At 67.3% G+C, this 16,476-nt stretch overlaps 1 protein-coding gene across 1 annotated transcript; it reads left to right on the top strand.

Annotated features, from left to right (window-relative positions):
• Positions 1–1,028: 1,028 nt before the first annotated feature.
• On the top strand, positions 1,029–15,042 carry MXD4 (MAX dimerization protein 4). The gene is made up of 6 exons (XM_054581873.1): positions 1,029–1,252; positions 1,349–1,448; positions 4,866–4,895; positions 10,170–10,284; positions 11,220–11,382; positions 11,768–15,042. The coding sequence occupies exons 1-6, from the start codon at positions 1,189–1,191 to the stop codon at positions 11,908–11,910; spliced, it is 615 nt and encodes a 204-aa protein (XP_054437848.1). The 5' UTR covers positions 1,029–1,188; the 3' UTR covers positions 11,911–15,042.
• Positions 15,043–16,476: the final 1,434 nt, after the last annotated feature.

Here is a 16,476-nt window from a genome sequence, read left to right as displayed (position 1 = left end):
GGGAAGGTCAAAGGGGACCGAGGCCGGTCCGGGGCTGCCACCAGGCTGCCCATCCTGCTCTTACAGGGCGGCGTCGGGCCAGAGGTCACCAGAGCCAATTGCCAGCTGGGAGCTCCCTCGGCAACTCTTCCCCCATAAGCGCTTCCGTGCCCAGAGAAACCAGCACCTGACTCGTGGAGCATCCCTACCCGCAGTCACACGCGAGCGCGCAGCCCTTCCCTCGCGGGAGCCCCTCCCGACTGCGGCGGCAGGTCTTTGCCCCCTTCTCTAGGCCGCGGGCCCCTCCTCGGCTCCACCGGACAGCTCTGAGACCCTCTCCCGCCTCAGATGCCCAGCTGACATCCTCAAGGAGATGTGGCTGTCTGGCTGTCTACGCCCCTCCTCCAAGACCCGGCCTCTCCAGGGGTCGCCCTGGGTCCGGCGGGGACGGATGTCGTTTGCAGCCCCACGCGATATTCCCAAGGGCACAGCGAGGCCACGTGCTCCCGCGGAGCCAGTATTGCAGATCTCTCGGGGGCTACAGGCTCCTGCTGAGCGCGCTGTGCACACCCGGGACTGGAGGGGCGCTCCCGACGCTCCCCGCGCCCTAACGGGTTCTCGCTTAGGGCCCAGCGGCCGGCACTCTCGCAGCGCTCCGTTTCCTCTCGGCAACGCGTCCGGCCGCGGCGCCCTCATTGGCTGCGCGCCCCGCAGCCGGCTATTGGTCCGCGGTCCCTATTTTACATAGACCGCTATGGGCCAATCGGCGCTCGGCGCCTACTTAACATGCAAGCCGGCCGCCAGTCAGCGAGCGCGGGGGCCGGGCCACCACGTGCTGTTGCTAAGCTTGGGCTTCTAAATTGTTACTAGCGCGGCTGGCCTATCCGAACCGAGCTTCGCATCTGTCAACATTCTCGGCCCGGCCCTGGGCGTTCGGCTGGCTCCCATTGGCCTCTGCCTAGGCCATTGCCCGCCCCCGGAGCGCGAGTGTCGGCCCCCATTGGCTGCGTTGGCCGCCGCTCGCCCTTAAGTGTCAATTTGAGGGCCCGAAGCGGAGGGTGGCGAGCGAGCGCTCGCTGAGTCCGCGGGAGTCCGGGCAGTGGGGCAGCCGGGCGCGCGGGGCGGGCGGCGAGCGGAGCCGGCCGGAGCAGGCCGGGCAGCGGCCGCCGCCGTCCCGGAGCGCGCGGGCGGGCGCAGGCGGGCCGGAGGATGGAGCTGAACTCCCTGCTGATCCTGCTGGAGGCGGCCGAGTACCTGGAGCGCAGGGACCGAGGTAGCGCCCGCGCCCCTTTGTGCGCCGGGCCGCGGGCGGGCGGGCGGCAGGGTCAGGGCCGGGGCGGGATCCGCTGACCGCACCGTCTGTCCGCAGAGGCCGAGCATGGTTACGCCTCGGTGCTGCCCTTCGACGGCGACTTCGCCAGGAAGAAAACAAAGGCGGCCGGCCTGGTGCGCAAGGCCCCGAACAACAGGTACCGCCCCCCGCGCGGCCGCCCCCGCCCGGCTCGGGCGCGGGGCTTCCTTTCTCCTGAGTGCCCTCTCTGGTCTCGGTTCCCGGTCTGCAGCACGGCTGCCCCCCGGCGTCGCGAGCCCCGGCGGCCAGCCTGGAGGAGGAGGCGCGCCCGGGCCGCGGCCGCAGCCCCGCCCGGCCGGCCCCGCCCGCGCCGTCGCCATCTTCCTGCGGGCCGCGCCTCCTCGGCCTCTCGCGTAAACAGTGCCACGCGTACAGCCCCGCCGCCCGGGGTCTCCTCCCGTAGCCGCTCCCCGCCCCCAAGTTGTTCTAGACTTTTCCGGGCAGGAAAAAAAGTTGTCAGTGGGCGTTGGCCGGTGCCTCTTGGGTCGCGGGAAACTGAGGCTTGGTACAGAGCGGCATTGGGGAAGCGGGGGTGGGGGGGGCGGCGGCGGCGGAGATGCCCATCCCTCCGACTGTCTCCAAGGGCCGAGCCCTGCTGCCGGGCTGAGTTTCTCCACTCCCAGGGGCCTGGACAAAGAAGCTCCCGGAGGCCCTGGCCTGACCCCTACTTCTCCACGTTACCCGGTACCCACGCTCCTGCCCGGCCAGCCTCCTGACACAAGTGAAACTCGGGCGACAAGTGTAGGAGTCCTTGGGACTGGAGGCCATTTTGAAGGGGGCAAGAAGAGGGGGCAGGATGCACCGTTTCTCCCAGTGCCAGGAAGCCCCCTCCCCCACCCCCACCCCCACCCAGGCTGCAGAAATCCTAAAGCTGGGGTGTGCATCCCTGGGTGGGGAATAGTGGGGACCTTCAGCTAGGGCTTCCGTCGCAATCCCCTTTCCTGGTTCCCGAGGGGACCACAGCACACCTGGCACTGCCCACTTGGCCGAGGCCATGTCACCGGGCTGGGAGCTGCACTTGGGGGGCTCTGGGGCCCCCGGGCAGAGGGTGCGGCTCGTGCCTGTGGCCTGCTTGTTCTTGGGAAACAGAAAGGCTGGCGTGAGGACCATCTCCTGTGTCGTCCTGGCGCCCTGGCCTGGCAAGGAATTGGTTCAGTCTCCATCTGTCCTGGCTTGGGACATGCCTCCGAGTCCCAGCCCCTGGTCCCCTGCTGGGGACAGTTTGGGAAAGTACCTCCGTGGCGGGGTAGGCACTGCCTCGGGCCTCTTCAGTGAGCTAGCCAGGCTCCTGCTGTTGGCTCTCGCTGTCCCAAGTGCCCGGCCACCCATGGGAAACTCCAGGGCGTGACTCCCATGGCCTGGCTCGTAACCAGAATCACAGTTAGTGCTCTGTGCTTCCTACGTGCTGAGTGTTTTGCGCACGTGCTAACAATCACCCAGTTCCATGAAGGAGATGTTATTTTTCTCACTACTGTAGCTGAGGAAGTAAGCAAAGAGAGATTGAACTGCTTGTCACCCTCCCATCTCTGGGACTCCTGTCCGAGGTGGGGTCCTGGTCTTCCACATCCTGCTAGGATGGGGACCTTGAGGCTGCGAGGGAGGGACCGAGAGGGCCTCCGGGACCGGGGTGCATCTCCCCGCTTCCTCCCCGGGGCAGAGCCCCACTGCCCAGGTGCCTGAGGCACCGGGGCGGCTCCTGAGCCTACCCTGGCCCGGCTGGGCCTCGGCTGGCCCAGTCCAGGGCTGGCGCAGGGAAGGGCCTAGAGACCCTGGGGCCCAGACCTGGCGGGACATCTGCACACCTGCCAAGTGAGGGAGGGCGGGGCTGCTCAGCAGGAGGGCGGGAGCCAGTGGAGTCAGGTCCCACAGGAAGGTGGGCAGGGGAGCTACCTCGGGCTTGACGCGAGGGGCACGGCAGGTGGCGCCGGGAACGTGTTCAGGGTGGTCCTGGCCAGAGAGTCGCACCTGTCTCCAGGCCACGTGGGACGCATAGCCCAGGACAGGGTGCTCCTGGGACCTAGGTGACAGATCTCCCCTCGGGGCTCCCACAGGTGTCTGGGCCCCTCTCCGCCCCCCTGCTCCTGACCAGCGCGCTTCTCCTGGCAGGGCGGGGTCCAGCCCAGGCCTCGGCTGGTGGGCAGGTGGGCGTCTCCACACTGAAGGGCACTCGTTGACAGCTGCCTCCCTCGCAAGTGGGCAGATTACAGAACCGCACTGCCCCCCTGGTCCAGGCCAGCCAGGACCTTGGCGGCTGTGCCCCGTCCAGGACCTGGGGGCTCGGAGGTGTCTTGCCCAGCCCGCGTGACCAGTGGGTGCTCGAGGCCCCGGAACCTGTTCTGGAGGCGGCCCTGCGGCTGCTGACCGGCGGGAGACGGGGCGGCCAGGGCCCAGTGGACTGCGGTGGGTCCACAAACCACAGCAGGCGCTGAGGCAGGCAGGACGGGGAGGCACTCTGGCCCCACCGGTGGGGACGGGAGGTGCCTCTCCCGGAGCTCCTGGAGCAGCAGAGCCTGAGGGCAGGCGGGCCGGCCTGTCGGCCGGAGTCCCAGACACGGGGCTTGGTCTGGTTGCCACGAGGTGGCCTGGGTCTCTGCTCACCTGGGAGGCAGCCTGGCCAGCCTGGGAGCTCGGTCTGGCCCGAGAGGCCCCTGCTGGACTGGGGGAAGGGGCGGTGACGCGGAGATGCCTCACTGTCCCGCAGGGCAGACACTGGCACTGCCCACAGCGACGCTCCGGACTCTCTGCCCCCTGAATGGGCCAGATGAGCAGGGCCCGAGGAGCAGATGGGGTCACTGCCGCCTGAGAGGCTGAGCCTCGGGTGCAGCGTGGCCACTTTTGGCAGACCATGACCTAGAGGGACGTGGAGGGCCAGCTTTGGTCTCCCCACTGCCCACTGACTCAAGAAGCAGTATCATCTCGGAGGTCTCAAAGGTGGTCCCTGGGAGGCTGGGTCTGCTCTGCGCCTGGGTGTCCCATGGGCACGAGGGGCTGTGAGGGTGCCCGTGTGGGAGCCTGAGGGGTGGGGCGGTGCTCTGGCCAGCGACATCGGGACAGGATCGCCTTCTGTGCCGAGTCCTGGTCTCTGTGTCAGCCGGTGTGGCTCCAAAGACAACGTTGGTCTCCGGGGGGTGGGGAACAGAGAAGGCAGGCAGCTCGGTGCCTGGGTAGTGGCTCGGGGCCCAGTTCTGGGAGCACAGGGAGGGTCAGCGCCAGCACGGGGCCTTGCCCGCCCTTTCTGGAAGGGGACCGGGGCCCTCCTGCAGGCCTGAGCCCCTGCCTGCCTCTCTAGGGGAGCGGCTGGCCCTGGGCGCCCCTGGACGCGGCTGTGCCTCTGTGTGGCCTGTCTTTGTTACTGGTGCGGGGTCACCCCGGCCTTGGGTCAGCAGCGGCCGCCCAGCCCGGCCTTCCCTGCCCTGGGCCGTGCGGGGCCCGGGGCCCTGTGAGCAGCTGCAGTCTGGCCCTCGGTGGGGCCGCCGTGCTGTGCCCTGGCGGCCGGACAGTGCAGTGAGCTCTGTTTCTCTGTCTCTCTAAACAGGTCTTCACACAACGAACTAGAAAAGCACAGGTGAGTGAGCCCCGTCCCCCACCCCCCGTTCCTGACACGTCGGATGAGGGGGGCTGCGGGCATCGCCCCGCGTGTCCTGGGCGTGGCTGGCCGTGCCGCCAGGCCGTGCCCTCGTTTCGGTTGGGTCGGTCTTGAAGGGAAGGGCCAGGCTCACGCGCTCCTGGGCTGGGAGGCAGAGGTGGGGGCCCCGGCCTGGGGGTCAGGTGGGCGTCAGGGGCTTGGGGCAGGGTCCCTTGTGCTGTGTGGCAGTTAGGGCTGGTTCCCTGGAGGAGGAGGTTCCTCGATTTTGGGGCAGCCCCTTGGGAGCAAGCCTTCAGGCCTCAGAATGTGGTCTCCCTCCAGGGCGGCCCGCCCTTTGGTGCCTCCTGCACCTGGGGCCTGCCTTCCAAGGGGCCTCCTGCTGGCCTGGTCTGCAGGGCAGCGGGACAGGCAGCTGGGCCCACGTGCGGGCCTGGGGGAAGCTCTGGCCCAGGGCAGGACCCAGCGGAGCCCACCGCATGCCCACTCTTTCGCTACGGGGCTGGATCCACTCGGGTCCTCCCGGGGGAGGGGCCCCTTGTGAGCGAGAAGCAGGAGGGCAGCACGGCCTCCAAAGAGCCCCAGTCCCCTGCGCCCTCCCCTGCCAGGCCTGGGGGCCAGGCACTGACAAGCCGGGCCCCGGTGTGCGGGGCCCTCCGGGCTGGTCTCGTGGGCCGGTGGGAGCTGTGGGTGGGCATGGAGGCCCCACAGGCTGGAGCCCTGATGCCGGGACTAGAGACGGCCTCCCAGGGATGCCGGGCCGGAGCTTTCTCCTGCCCTTTGCTCTCATCTGTGTAATGGGCCAGTTCTTTCCTCCCTTCCTGGGCTGGAGGGGGTGGTCTGCATTCCAGCAGAACCTTGCTGGCCTGCTCTGGGAAGAACTGGAGCCCGGCCAGTTCTCTGTGGCCCCCCCGACCAATGGCCACGGCAGCGCCGACTTCCGCTCCCCTGGGATCAGGCCTGTGCTGGGCGGGCGCCGGGCAAGGACAGGACGCCGTGTTCCCTAGAGGAGCTGCACTTCCTGGACCGGCCCTGTGTGTGCGAGGGGCTCCCGAGGCCACGGAGGTGGGGCAGGTGCAGGACCCCGGCAGCCAGGCCCGCCCCGGGGTGGCTGCCAGGCCCGAGGAGGGGGTGCCCTTGAGCAGGACCCAGGAGCCTGGGCAGGCCTGGGGGGCACTCTGGGGAAGGCTTCCTGGGGGTGGCGCCTAGAACAGCCCCTTGATGTGGGTGGACAGAGGTGTGACATCAGGGGAGGGAGGGTGGCAAGGGTATGGTAGCCCCTCTGAATAGGGCAAGCACTGGCCTTGGACCCCTGCCCCTGCCCCAGCCTGGACCTCAGCTGCCTTCTCCCAGGGCCCGCCCTTGGGCGGAGCCTGGCAGGGCCCTTTGAGACACCACGGCAGGGTGGTGGGGTAGCTCGGGGTCTCCCTGCCCAGTGCAGGGCTCTCTCTTCCCGGCTGGCCCACAGGCAGGGGCAGGCAGCCCCCCGCAGGCCTGGAGCTGGGGGTGCTGGTGGGGACCTCAGTCGCGGCTGTGCCCGTGGCTGCCCAGGGCTGAGGCTGAAGGCCGCAGGCCGTGGGTACAGGAAGGGCTGTGTGCTTTCCCGGGGGCGGAAGGAAGCACCCAGTAGGACCCCCTGGTGTGCCCCCAGGGCGGCTGGCCCCGGACATCGTCTTCCCTGGAAACTGCTCGTCGGGGGCCTGCGGGACCTGCCCTGAGCCGGCTGGTTAGCCCTGTCCCTCCTGCCTCCTGCCTCCTGCCTCAGGAACAGCAGCAACTCCAGTGAGCCCAGTCTCTAAGGCCAATACTGGACCACTGACCCCATAGGCCTGGGGTCATGGAGGCCACGTGCTCCTTGACAGGATGACCCCCAGGCCCCGCTCAAGGCTTTAGCTAGTGCGTGGCTGGAGCGGCAGGGCTCACCCCAAAGGCCAGCCCAAGGTGTGCGGTGAGGCCACCCACCTCTCCTTGGTGTGGAGGTGGCTGTCCAGGTCCTGGGTGGGTGCCGGCTGGCGCAGCCACACTTGGCCTTCATCACCCCCGCAGCTAGAACATGCAGAGGAGAGGAGGGCCGGAGGGCCTACGCTTGCTCCCTGCACCAGTGCATTTCCCTGCTGTCTCTCCTGTGACAGCCAGGCCTGGGTGCTCGGGGTGTGGACGGTCGGGGCCCTGCTCCTCGGGGGTTGGGCGACACTGCCCGGGAGCTCCGGGCCTCCGTGGAAGAGCAGGGCTTGTGCTGGGAAGCTAGGGCGGGCCCGTGTCCAGGGCTGGGCTGCAGGCATCCCGAGGCAGAGCTGCTGCTACCACGAGTGCAGTGATTCCCGGGTGCAGGTTCTGCTCCTGAAGCCATGCAGGCTGCGTCCAGAAAGCGGTGGGTTTCCCGAGCTCCCGGGAATGCTGGGGGCACCTGCGGGGCACTGGCCGAGGGCCGGGCGCTGTGGCCGCCTCAGAGCGGGCTTGGCAGGAGCGCCCTGCAGCCCCGGGGCGGACCTGGGGCTGCCTGTGCCCCACAGCGGTGGGGGCGCGGGGGCACAGAGGGGTGCGGCTGGCCCAGGGCCCCGCCACCAGTGCTCCTGTGGCTGGGCGGGCACGTTGTCACTCTACAGTCGGGCGTCTGTCTCTTGAGGAGTGTGTGCTTTGTGATGGCTCGAGCAGACGGTTCACGTCTGTCATGGCTGCTCACAGGCTTCCCCTGTGCCCCCGCCCCCCATGCCGTCCTAGGCATCTGGGAGGCCACGCCTGCCTCCTCCTCCTCTTCCTCCACGCGGGTACTAACTTGGGTAAGAACAGGGCCTCGTCCTGTTTCCTCACTTGACCTTTCGCCTGGCACTACTGTCCCCTGGTGTCCCTGGGCGCTTCTCCTCCCTGCCCTCGTGCCACACGGGACCGGTAGCTGTCCTGCAGGCTCTTAGTCTGGCCACCTGGTTAACGCAGCTGGGCTGCAGCCAACGTGGGAAACGTCGCGTGTCTGGGGGTGGCTTTGTAGGGCCCAGATCGAGTAGGAACACGGGCAGCAGTCGCCGCGATGGCCTCCAGGACTGCCGTCTGCCGGCGAAACCTGAGGGGCCGCGCGCTGGCCGGCGGAGCCAGCGCCGCCTCGGTTCTGCCTGAGTGAGGGCGTCCGCGGCGAGCTTTCACGCCCTGGACACTGGGAGGGGGCGCCAGCTTTGTGTCCGATCAGCCGTCTGTGTTCTGCGACTTGCCTGTTTGTGTCCTTTGCCCGTTTTCACATCGAGATATTCCTCTTTTTATTTTTGCTGTGTATGAGCTCAAAATGTCATGAATACTAACCGTTTGTCTTTTATGTGTATTGCAGATATTTTCCACTGTTATTTGTCTTTTAGCTGTTTTTTCTTTCTGTACAAATGTGTCTTTTTCTGATTGTAAAAGTAATATGTGGTTTTTTTAGCATAGAAAACCTGGAAAATGCAAAAAAAAAAACAAAACACACAAAACCAAAGAAATAAACGTTGCCAACCGCCTCACCTGGAGACGCATGCTTCCTGCTCTTCATTGTGTCCTGTTGAGTCTCTCGTGTGCGTCTGCTGTTTTATTTTTTTATTAAAACAGTATTGGGTCACTTGTCACGCAGGCGGTCCCGTACACCGACTTGGTCACAATGCAACCGCGTAGAATGCACTGAAACGATGGTACTGTTAAGTTTCTTGGGGGTGGACTTTAGGGGTAGTTTTCAGTTTTTCTTCCTGCTGGTTTGCATTTTCTGATTTTTCACCAAGATCACGTGTTGAGCATGTAAACGGTAGAATTGCCATTTGCTGGGGAACGAGTGGACCAGGGACACTCACTCGCGCCCTGGGTGGCGGGCGGGGGGCCCGCGGTGGAAGGGGGCCATTAGCAAGCCCCTGCGCAGCTCCGCACACATGGTTCCGGCCCGTCCTCAGTGGGGCGAGCACTGTGGAGGGGAGGAGGCCGAGCTCTCTGGACTCTGGGGGGCCAGGGGTCATGCAGCAGTGACCTGGGGCCCGGTGGCATGAGTTCCGGAGCCCACCATTGTGTCCCCTTCCCAAGCCCTGTGTCCACATGGGGGCAGGAGCTCCCCTCTGAAGACCCTCCAGCCTGAGGCAGAGCCTGGAGCCTGCTCTGCACACAGGCCCCCAGGGTCCAGGCTGCCGGGGCCCGGGCTCCTTGTGGCCTCTTGGCTGACCCAGCACAGCCTCTGTCCTGTGCCCTGGAAGTTCTTCCTAAGGTCTGACTTGGTTTTACGCAGGGAACTTCCAGGGCCCAGGGTATCCAGGTCGGGGTGGGGTGGGGGGGATGCTTCATTACAGGAGGGTGCTGTGCAGATGTGGGCGACAGACAGGCCCGGGCGCCCGTCTGTCCCGAGGTGGCGCCCCCTGCCCACGTTCCTCCAGGACCTCCGAGGCTCAGCGGGAAGCGTCTGCTGGGCCTTGGAGTGCAGGGAGCAGAGATGAAGAGGGGTCAGGGGCAGTGGGCGTGCAGGGCCCCGTGGCCTCCCGGCCACTTTCCTGAGAGCGGAGCCTGAGCAGGAAGTGCACAGCGGGCTGCAGGGGCAGGCGGGTCCTAGGCCGCGGTGTCTGGGGGCCAGGACCTGCTTTGAGAGTGAGCTTGAGCCGCACCCCCATCCACCCACCGGCCTTGCCCAGACCAGACGTGCGGGAAAGGCAGCGTCTGTGTGGGCACGCGGCCTAAGGGCCTCAACAGACCTCTGAGTCCTGTGGTTCCAGTCTTGTGGGAAAGCTGCACCCGTCTGCGTGGACACGGGACAAGATCTGGAAAGAAGCAGTTTCCCAAGGGATGCCATCCTCGGGGCGGGGGGCGGTCCAGGCCTCGGCCCTGCTGGACCCAGATGGACCCCAGTGTCTGTGGTGATGAGAGTGACCAGCGTGCACCTTGCACTTGGCGTGGTGGGGACGTAACTCTGGCCCGGGGCCCCGGATCTCTGGGAGCAGCCTGACCCGCACCCCGCACCTCCCCACCTCCTGCAGGGTGCCCCTTGCCCACCGACTCCGCTGGGGGGGGGTGACCGCAGGGAGAGCAGGGGCTCCGGTCCCGTCTGGCTGTGGCGCCTGAGGCTCTGGGGGGTGAGGGTGTGGGAGGGCTGGCCGGACACGCGGGCCCTGGCTGCAGGTCCTCCTCTCCTGCTAGGGCCCCCAGAAGGGAGGGAACCCCGGACAGGGATGCTCGGCAGGCCGGGGCGGCCGCCTCTGCCCGCCCGCCCGCAGACCGCTGGGCCGCGCGGCCCCTGCCTGATGGCCCTGTCTCTGGCTCTTGCAGACGAGCCAAACTCAGGCTGTACCTGGAGCAGCTGAAGCAGCTCGTGCCCCTGGGCCCCGACAGCACCCGCCACACCACGCTGAGCCTCCTCAAGCGCGCCAAGACGCACATCAAGGTGAGCTGGCCGCACGCCCTCCGCCACGCCCGGCCAGGGCCTCGTCTGACCCAGCCTGACCACCTGTGCCCTGGGGGCATGGCTGCGGGCCCAAGGGTGGGGGGGCGGCCCGGCAGGTGCACCGCGGGGGCCCGGGGGTCTGGGGGGCGCGGTGAGCAGCGATGGGAGCTCTGGAGGGTGGAGGAGGCCATGGGCAAACGCTGGGGTTTCCCTAGGTGGGGGCGGGGGCGGGGGTGGGGCTGGGGAAGGCGGAGGTAGGCGGCAGAGGGCTCTCCGCCCCGGGCTGTGAAGAGCAGCTGGAAGGAGAGGTGGGGCCAGGAGGGCAGAGCGCCTTCAGCGCTGGGAGGCCACAGGAAGCAGGTGCCCGCGGTGGGCGAGCGTCTGGGGCTGAGGCCTGGCCGTGGGGTCTGGCTGAGTGAGAAGTTGCCTGGGGCAGCCCCCAAGGTCCGAGGCAGAGATCTGCTGGTTTTGGGGTCCCATGATACTTGGGCGAACCAGGGCGGTCTCGGTGCCCTTGTAGGTCTCCTGGGGCCCGCACAAGCAGGCGCACCCACAGGCTGGGAGACGGGGCGCAGTCAGAGCAGGCCGAGTCTGCGGGCGGGGAAGGTGTGCTGAGGACAAGGGGCCAGGAGGGGCAGGCCCAGCGTGGGCAGGGCAGAGCCAGGCCACCCTGTCCTCTGGGAGGCGGTGCCAGCCCAGGCTCCGCAGTGAGGTCCCCAGGCCTCAGGCCCACACAGGACTTGGCTTGGCCCAGTTGGCTGGTGGCAGAGCCCAGGGCTGGGAGGTGGTGCCTGGCGGAACCTCCTGGTTGGGGTGAGGCCGGAGCGCACATGCCCCTGGGAACTGGGCACAGACCAGGTGGGCAACAGGGAGCCTGCCCAGGCCCTGGTGTGGGGGAGGGGTGCCGCCCAGGCTCACAGCCTCCCTGTCCCCAGAAACTGGAGGAGCAGGACCGCAGGGCGCTGAGCATCAAGGAGCAGCTGCAGCGAGAACACCGCTTCCTGAAGCGGCGCCTGGAGCAGCTGTCCCTGCAGAGCCTGGAGCGCGTCCGCACGGACAGCACGGGCTCCGCAGTCTCCACGGACGACTCGGAGCAAGGTGAGCCCGGGCTTCGGTGCCTTGGGCAGGGGGCTGGGGGCGGGGCAGGCTGGGGCGGGGCCTGGGAGGGGGCGGGGCTGACAGCAGTGGGCGTAGGGGCCCGTGAACCGTCCTGCGCTGTCTGAGCGCCAGTGTCCCCCGGACGAGTCGGGTGAGGCACAGAGGCCGGCGACCTGCCCACGCGAGGGCCAGGCTGGGCCCCAGCGCGTGCTGTGCTGCTAGGGCTGTTCTGTTCGTACTGGGCCGCAGAGCTGGAGCCCCGTCTTGCCCGCGCGCCTGCCCCTCGGGCCTCTGCCACCTCCAGGAAGGGCAGAGACCACCCTGACTTTGCCGGGGCTGGGTGGGCACGCTCGCGGTGCCTGACCTATCCTCTCTGCTCCCCCAGAAGTGGACGTCGAGGGCATGGAGTTCGGCCCTGGCGAGCTGGACAGTGTTGGCAGCAACAGTGACGTGGATGACCACTACAGCCTGCAGAGTGGCGGCTACGGGCCCCCCTGCCGGCGGCCCGCCCGCCCTGCCCTCTCGTAGGCCTGGCGCCCTGTGCTCCCGGCCCGCCTGCTGCCCAGCCAAGCGCGTCAGCCTTCCAGCCCTCTCCAGCCTCTCCACGGGCCCGCCGCTGTGCCATTCTGGAAGCGCCAGCAGCCGCCTGGGCTGCCCACCTCCACCCGCCTGCCGGTCAGGGCCCACCTCGCCGCCCGCCCCTCCCAGCCGGGCAGGGCCCCCTGCAGGGAGGCGGGCCCAGCTCCCGCGTCCCGGAGCCCGGCATAGCCACCCATGGTCTGTTCTCAGATTCCTAATCATTCCAGAAGTATTAAATGTCATTGCTGCAAACCTCGGCGGGCGCCGTGTAAGGGGCTTAATGACCACCGTGGGGTGCTCAGACCCCACCCCGGATCCCCGGAGAAAGAAGTGGACCGAGGAAGGAAGGAAGGCGTGGCTCTCCATCCGTCCATCTGTCCATCGGTCCGTTGGTCCGCGTAGGCTCCTGAAGCATGGACAGAGAGATCCATGAAGGGCGGGACTCGGGTGAGCACCCTGGGGCAGGAGCGGGGGGAGGGGCCGCAGACCAGCGGGTCAGGAGCCAGGGCGGGGCTCCTGGGGTGGGCGGGGCCAGCCCACACCCAGCTGGGCAGCTTCTGCTCTGTCAGGTCCCTGGGGCATACATGCGCATGCACCTAGGTACGTGTGCCCCCCCACTCGCACACGTGCAGTCACGTGTGGTCACCAGACGCAGAGGGGCCCTGGGACGGTTCGTCTTTGGGCCACCCGAGCCGACGCTGACCCCTGGCCTGTGCTTGGTTCCCTTCCCACCTCCACTCACCTGCCCAGTCGTCACCGGAAGGGACTGCTCCTCCCAGCAAGGGCCAGGGTGTGTGTGGGGGCCTGCAAACGGAAGCCCCTGGGTCTTTGGGGATTTCTGGTCTCCCGTTTTTTAAAAAAGCAAAAAACAGACAGACAAATGGCCGCCTGGCCCAGAGCAGGGCTCTCCGGAGGGAGGCTTCCCCAAAAGACAAAAAGACCGTTTTTTAAAAGAAGTGGCAGCCCTCGGGACCGTGGGTGCACCGTCCGCGCGTGCGGCCTCTCTTTCCCGAACGAGATTTTTGTACTCTATTTTCCTAGCCGTCCTTGCGTCCTAGTTTGCGGAGGGGTGGGAGCGACCCAGCGTCTCAGGGACTCGCCCGTCTGTCACCAACATCCAAGTGTGCCTTGCGTCCAGTGTCTGGCCCCGCCCCCCCACCAGCGCCTCCCCCGGAAGCCCCCCAGCTTGCCCACCAGGTGTCCTCCTGGCCCCTCCCTGGAGAGAAGCCCCTCCCAGCAGCCGCAGCCTCCTGGGAGTGAGGCTGCAGGGCCAGGTTCAGGGCTGCTTTCTGTCACCTGTCAGGAGGAGCTAAGACTGGGCCCCCAGTGTCACCTGCCCCTATGGTTGGCAGGGACCTGTTGTGCAGCCTGGCCTCCAGGCCCAGGGGCTGGGGCGGCCTGCTAACCTGTATTCAGCTTGTACCCCCACTCCGGCACCCCCCGCTCCCCTGCCTGGGGCGGGGGTTCCAGACTTGAGACCTTGGCAGCTAAGAAGGCAGCGTTCACCCGGCGGGGGGTGGGGGGTCAGGCCTGAGCACACAGCTTCTCCTGATCTTTCTTTCTGAAGTCCTTGTCCCCAGGGACCACCCAGCAGTACGTAGGCGGTGGACGGTGGGCTGACCCACAGCAGCGTCTGCCTCCCCCTCTGGTGCATTGTAACTGATTTCCATATTGTATTTGTCTTCAGTCGCGCCAAGAGACGCCCCAGGGTGTGTGGCCTACTGGGGCAGAAGGAGTCCCTGGAGACAGCTCTGGCACAGAACCTGCCCTGGGGCTCGGGAGGAGGGGCGAAAGCAGGCCTACGGGTCAGGGCTGGGGTCCTAAGGAAACTGTGCTGTTGGTGCCCCCGTCCAGCTGCGCTGGGGGCCCGGGGCACCCTGGGGACCTCTCCGGTCTGCCCGAGTGAGACCACTCCCTCCCTGCGTGTGCCTCTCGAGCACCTCACGCCCTCGGAGAAGAGGGAGCACACTGCAGTGGAGCCTGCTTCAGGGCGCTCCAGTGAGGCTCTGGGATGGCCTGTGTCCTGAGCCCTCAGAGCACCGGCTCGCCACCCTGCCCCTAGCGCCTGGGGAGGTTCTGCTCCCACCTCGGGCCTCAGCACCTGAGCCGGTGACCAGCGGTGGCCCTCGGCCCCCTGTACTGGCAGCTCTGCCCATGGCTTCTCAGGCCGTGGTTCCCAAGTGGGCCGGGGAGGTGGCCTCGCTGGGCACCCGGGGGCTGCGGTCCCGGCTGCTCCTCCCTGGCCCGCAGTTGTGAGGGGTGGTCCGCAGGGCCAGGGTCCAGTGCTGGGAGCCGCACATCCCTTCCCCCTCTGTCCGGCGCCCTACCATCGCACAGGCTGGCTGTTGCTGGCGGCCACGGGCACCCAGGGAGGGCCTGCGGAGGCCACGCTGGGTGGTTCGGAGCTCACCTCAGCGTCGTCAGGCCCACAGAGCGCCCACGGGGCCAGGTCAGGGCCACAGGGGCTGCACCTCTCTCCCCTCATGCCCTCCCGTGCCCTTGTGGGCCACCGTGGCCCTCGGTGGCTGCGGCCCTGGAACCCCAGGCTCAGGTTTGGTCGCCGCCCTGCTTGGGCGGTGGCCCACACTCCTGGCCTGCACTCTGGCGTAGGCCCCACTGGCTGGGGAGGCTGTAGGCAGGCTCTCCCTCCTCGGAGCCTCGGGCCCGCCCCTGCAGGTTGGGACTCAGAGGCCCGGTGCCCGAGCCCACTTTGCTGGGCAGATGGCACTCTGCACCCAACAGTGGCCCCAAGGCCCCCCCCGCCTGCCCTAGACAATCCCATCTGCCGGGCCAGGCGGGCTTCCCCCACTCCCCACCCCTGCTTCTCTCTGCGCCAGCCAGCCCAGGGCCCCCGCCCCACCACCGCGCCCGCAGGACTCTGACCCCAGGCCGCAGCCAGGGCACTAGGGCAGGTTCCGTGCCAGAGTCTGGGGCTGCCCGGAAGGCCTGGCATGGACCAGGTGGGCACATGACAAGACCCTCGCTGGAGAGAGACAGGTCACTCGTCCACCTGCTCGCTGGGAGGGGCTGTGCTGTACCATTCTGTCTTTGTAATATAAATACAGATTTTTATACCTCTCCCCTCTGGCTTCCGGTTCTTTCCATCCCTGTGCTCGACTCTCTCCCCTCGCCCCCAAGGAGCCTCTCGGCCTGCACTGCTCTGCCCGTGGCCTGTGCTCTCTGGCCGCCCACTGGTCCGTGGCCCTCCTACACCTGCTGGCTGGCACCACTGAGACCCTGCCGTCACAGCTGCCTCCCTGAGCAGCCCCAGGGGACCTGAATGAGGGTGGAGGTCAAGATGGAACACGCCCCTACACACCTGTGCGACAGCCCGGGGGTCTAGCCACAGGCGCCCAGGCCCTGCCTCTGCCTTGGGCCAGGTGCTGCCTGCTGAGGACAGCCGCCCCTGAAGGTGCTCCACGCCGCCTAGGTGCCCTCGGTGGGCGCCCTTGGCCCGCCTCCATGGGACATTCTGCACAGCCGCTGCCGGCCCTCTGGAGGCACCTGAGAAACCCTCCTTGGACCGGTGTTCAATGACACCAGAATGTCCTAGACATGGCCTCTGCCCCCCGCCCTCGGGGCTTGCAGTGCAGGGAGGGGATGGGAGGTGGTGTGGCCCCCGCGGAGGACAACAGGGAGCAAGATGCCTGCCCAGAGTGACAGAGATCGGGGCTGTGACACAAAGTGGAGATGGCGCGAGGACACCCACAGGCGATTTGGGGGTGTCTTTGGGGGCGTCTGGGTTCCTCTCCCTCCCACAGCAGCAGTACTCTGGCTTCCTGAGCCTGTGTGGGTCCCACTGGGGGCACCTTTAGAAAACAAGGGACTGTCTACTGGTAATACAGCTGGGTCCCAATGTGAAGGGGGACATTTGAATTCCAAATGTCAGTGACTTAAAGTCACCACCACGTTTTGCCGAGGGCAGGAGGGCTCTCAGAGTGTGTGCGGCACTTTGCCAAAATCAGCACAAACTGTCTCCACGTGTCAGGCCTGGGTTCCAGTGAGCATCCCCAAGAGGGACACCTGATTCCGTCTTCCTGACAGCCAGCATGACCTCGGGGGTCTTGTCACCCCCGTCCCTTATTCAGAAATAAGTCGGATGCTTGCCTCCTCCCCAGCTGCTCTTACACCTTTGGCAGAGCCCGCTCGTCCCCTGTGTCCCTGTCCCTCTGCCGCCCCAGCCCTCCGCTGGGAGTCGGGCCCGAGACCCCAGGCCTCTGCCCAACATGTTTTTGCCAGGCTGATGGCTGCCCAAGTGGGGTGCTGGGCTGATCTGGGCTGATCAGAGAGAGGGCCCCAGTCCGCAGCCAGGCCAGGCCCCCAGGGCACCCCAGCCCCTGGGGTCGTCCCAGAATGTAAATGGGAGTTTACCCACGTGGCACTCAGTGGCCCTCAGCTCCTGCCTCATTGCCTTCTGCCTCCTCAACCTGTCCCAAGGCCTTTATGAGACCACATGCCGGCCTCCCAGGCCCCTCTGCCCCGCTTCCTCCCACAGCTGCCCTGCCCCCTGCGCCC

The sequence above is a fragment of the Pteronotus mesoamericanus genome, unplaced genomic scaffold (genome assembly GCF_021234165.1).
Source record: "Pteronotus mesoamericanus isolate MK-2021 breed Mesoamerican mustached bat unplaced genomic scaffold, CSHL_Meso_final contig_68, whole genome shotgun sequence".
Classification (NCBI taxonomy): Eukaryota; Metazoa; Chordata; class Mammalia; order Chiroptera; family Mormoopidae; genus Pteronotus; species Pteronotus mesoamericanus.
The sequence above is the reverse complement of the archived record's forward strand: the minus strand, read 5'-3'. Positions and strand labels throughout refer to the sequence as shown.

Bases quoted from the DNA above. Each gene is read 5' to 3' on its own strand.
- MXD4 (XM_054581873.1), top strand. From the start codon at position 1,189: ATGGAGCTGAACTCCCTGCTGATCCTGCTGGAGGCGGCCGAGTACCTG. The intron at 10,285-11,219 runs GTGAGCTGGCCG...CCCTGTCCCCAG, and splicing joins GCGCCAAGACGCACATCAAG to AAACTGGAGGAGCAGGACCG. The intron at 11,383-11,767 runs GTGAGCCCGGGC...CTGCTCCCCCAG, and splicing joins CACGGACGACTCGGAGCAAG to AAGTGGACGTCGAGGGCATG.